Source organism: Dipodomys ordii, unplaced genomic scaffold (assembly GCF_000151885.1).
Source record: "Dipodomys ordii isolate 6190 unplaced genomic scaffold, Dord_2.0 Scaffold7, whole genome shotgun sequence".
NCBI classification, from domain to species: Eukaryota; Metazoa; Chordata; class Mammalia; order Rodentia; family Heteromyidae; genus Dipodomys; species Dipodomys ordii.
Window position 1 is genome coordinate 3,350,959 of NW_012267223.1, and position 2,815 is coordinate 3,353,773.

The 2,815-nt window shown below is 49.7% G+C and overlaps 1 protein-coding gene across 2 annotated transcripts in view; it reads left to right on the forward strand.

Annotated features, from left to right (window-relative positions):
• The first annotated feature begins 583 nt into the window (after window positions 1-583).
• The window catches only part of Rnf157 (ring finger protein 157), a 51,055-nt gene continuing 48,823 nt past the window's right edge, over window positions 584-2,815 (forward strand). For both annotated transcript variants that reach the window (XM_013037761.1, XM_013037762.1), the window contains exon 1: window positions 584-697. In XM_013037761.1, coding sequence (XP_012893215.1) covers window positions 605-697 — 93 coding nt within the window. In that variant the 5' untranslated portion in view covers window positions 584-604. The remainder of the gene's footprint in view (window positions 698-2,815) is intronic.

Sequence of the window (2,815 nt, forward strand, 5' to 3'; positions counted from 1 at the left end):
ACTGAGCTCTGAAAATCATGGTTTGAAGCCAGCCTGGGCAGAAAAGTCCCCTTGAGACTCTTTTCACTAATTAACCATCCAAAAACTGGGAGTGGAGCTGTGGCTCAAAAGTGGTAGAGTGCTAGACAGCACCCAGGCCCTGAGTTCAAGCCCTATGATGAAAGAAAGAAAGAGAGAGAGAGAGAAAGAAAGAAAAAGAAAGAAAGAAAAGAAAGAAAGAAAGGAGAAAGGAAGAGATCTATTAATTTGTTTGAAGGCTTAACTTAAAAAAATTGTAAGGGGGCTGGGAAGGTGGCTCAGTGGTAGAGTGCTTGCCTTGCGTGCATGAGGCCCTGGGTTCCATTCCTCAGTACCACATAAGCAAAAAAAAAAGCCGGAAGTGGCGCTGTGGCTCAAGTAGTAGAGTGCTAGCCTACTAAGAGCTGAGGGACAGCGCCCAGGCCCAGAGTTCAGGCCCCACAACCGGACCCAAAAATAAATAAAAAAATAAATAAAAATTGTAAAAACTCATTATTTTTTTGCTTCATTTAATCCAGTGGCGGCTTGTCTAACTCTTTTTCTGTCTGTGCCCTCTGTAGGCAGCTATTTTGCCAGCCACTTCATCATGGGAGGAGAGAAGTTTGACTCCACACATCCAGAAGGTTACCTGTTTGGCGAGAACAGCGATCTGAACTTCCTGGGGAACAGGCCCGTGGTGGTAGGGCCATAATCTCTTTACTCTCTTTTGGGGCCCAGGGCTAACAGCCCTGTAAAATAAAATTGCATTGGCTGGCCTAGAAAAGTGTGCAAATTGGTGTGAGCTGGGAGGCGCCCTAGGAGCCATGTGTAATAGCCGTGCAGGGCTGAGGGAGGCCCTGGAAAGGCGCTTCAGGCTGGTGAGGGGAGCCCACGCTCCCCTAGCGACTCAGATTTCTCCTAAAGTCCCCTCTTCAGACAGCCCTCACTTGTCACTTACCACAAGGGCCCGTTCGTTTGTCTCTTTCTGTTTATTGTCTGCCCCCTGTGAAGGTGATGGCTGTGTTTACTGTCCAGTGCGAAACCTAAAACAAAGCCCAGTATACAATGATGAGCCCTAGTAAATATGTACTGAGTGAGTGACTGCAGAGTTGCCTTGGGTCTGTGTTGATATCAGAATATGTTTCAGGCTTTTGTTCAGCTCATTCCATAAACCAACCTTCTCATCGACCCACCTCCTTCCCTCTCTCCATTTCTCCGTTTCTCTCCCCTCCCTCCCTCCTCTCCCTGCTTCCCTCCCTCCCTCCCTCCCTCCCTCCCTCCCTTCCTTCCTTCCTTCCTTCCTTCCTTCCTTCCTTCCTTCCTTCCTTCCTTCTTTCATATCCTTATGCCTCAGCCTCTTAAGTAGCTGGAACTCTAGGCACAGGCTACTGTGCCTGCTCTGTAAACTTGTGTTGAGTCTCTTCTCTGCACTGCATCATGGGCCTGCGGTGTGGCAGTGGCTGCTGGGTGGCTCTTGAGCAGCCCTGTGTGCTTAGGAAGATCATGCAGGCGATCAGACACTGTTCCTACTGTCCACGAAAACCCACCTGGCAGAAGACTTCTTTTTTTTTTTTTTCCTGTGCAGTACTGGGGATAGAACCCATGGCTTTATACATCCTGGGCAAGCATTTGAGGCATGAACTCCATTTCCAGAGCTCAGAGGATGTGTTGTTACTGTCAGTCCATCAGTGAGAGCCTCCGGTTCCTGGCATGGCAGTAGTTAGTGAGGGGTGTGTGCTGTGTCTGAGGCCTGTTTCAGTGTCTTACTCAGGTTTTTCTCAAAGCCTGAGACTGGGCTGCCTGGCCACAAGCAGTAATGGCTCCATTGCCCCAGAAAATCATCCAGACCAATGGGGCTGACATAGCATGTCATCAGAAAATTCTGGACAGCAGTAGAGCCGAGGCGGTTGGTTCCTATAGAAATTGAGGGTTGGGCCGGGCGCTGGTGGCTCACGTCTGTAATCCTAGCTACTCAGAAGGCTGAGATCTGAGGATCGCGGTTCAAAGCCAGCCCAGGCAGGAGAGACCTTGAGACTCCTATCTCCAATAAACCACCAGAAAACCGGAAGTGGCGCTGTAGCACAAGTGGTAGAGCTCTCGCCTTGAGCTGAAGAGCTGAGGGACAGCACCCAGGCCCAGAGTTCAAGCCCCACGACCGACCAAAAAAAAAAAAAGAAATTGAGGGTTGGGGAGAGAATGGTTTTGGTGAGGGGAGGACAAGCCGGGGAGTAGAGTTAGGCAATGAAGAATGACTGGAATGGCTGGGTGGGTGGGAAAAGAGGATCTCACAGGCAGAGAACAGGCCCCAAAGCATTCATATTTGTTGTGAATCAGCAAGCATTTACTGAGCAACTACTATGTACCAGATACGGTGATGGGTGCTGTAGATAGAGCTGAAAGGAGCACGTTCGCTCCTCCCTGGGACAAATAAGGAACCTTGTCTGGCCTGATAGTTAAACAAGATCGCAGAGTTGGCCAGGCCTCCATTATTTTGAGAGGTTTTCACTCTTTCCCATAGGGAGCATTTATGATTTTAGGCATGAGCAGGAGCTAGAGAAATTGTTTTTTAGGAAGACCAGGCTGGGGGTGGCGTGTCAGCCCCATCTTCTTCTTCTTCTTCCTGAGCCCTCACGAGGCTTCTTCCACACACAGCTGCTGTTCTTTTTTTTTTTTTTTTGGGTCTGGTCGTGGGGCCTGAACTCTGGGCCTGGGTGCTGTCCCTCAGCTCTTCAGCTCAAGGCTAGCGCTCTGCCACTTGAGCCACAGCACCACTTCCGGCTTTTTTCTTTTTGCTTATGTGGTGCTGAGGAATCGAACC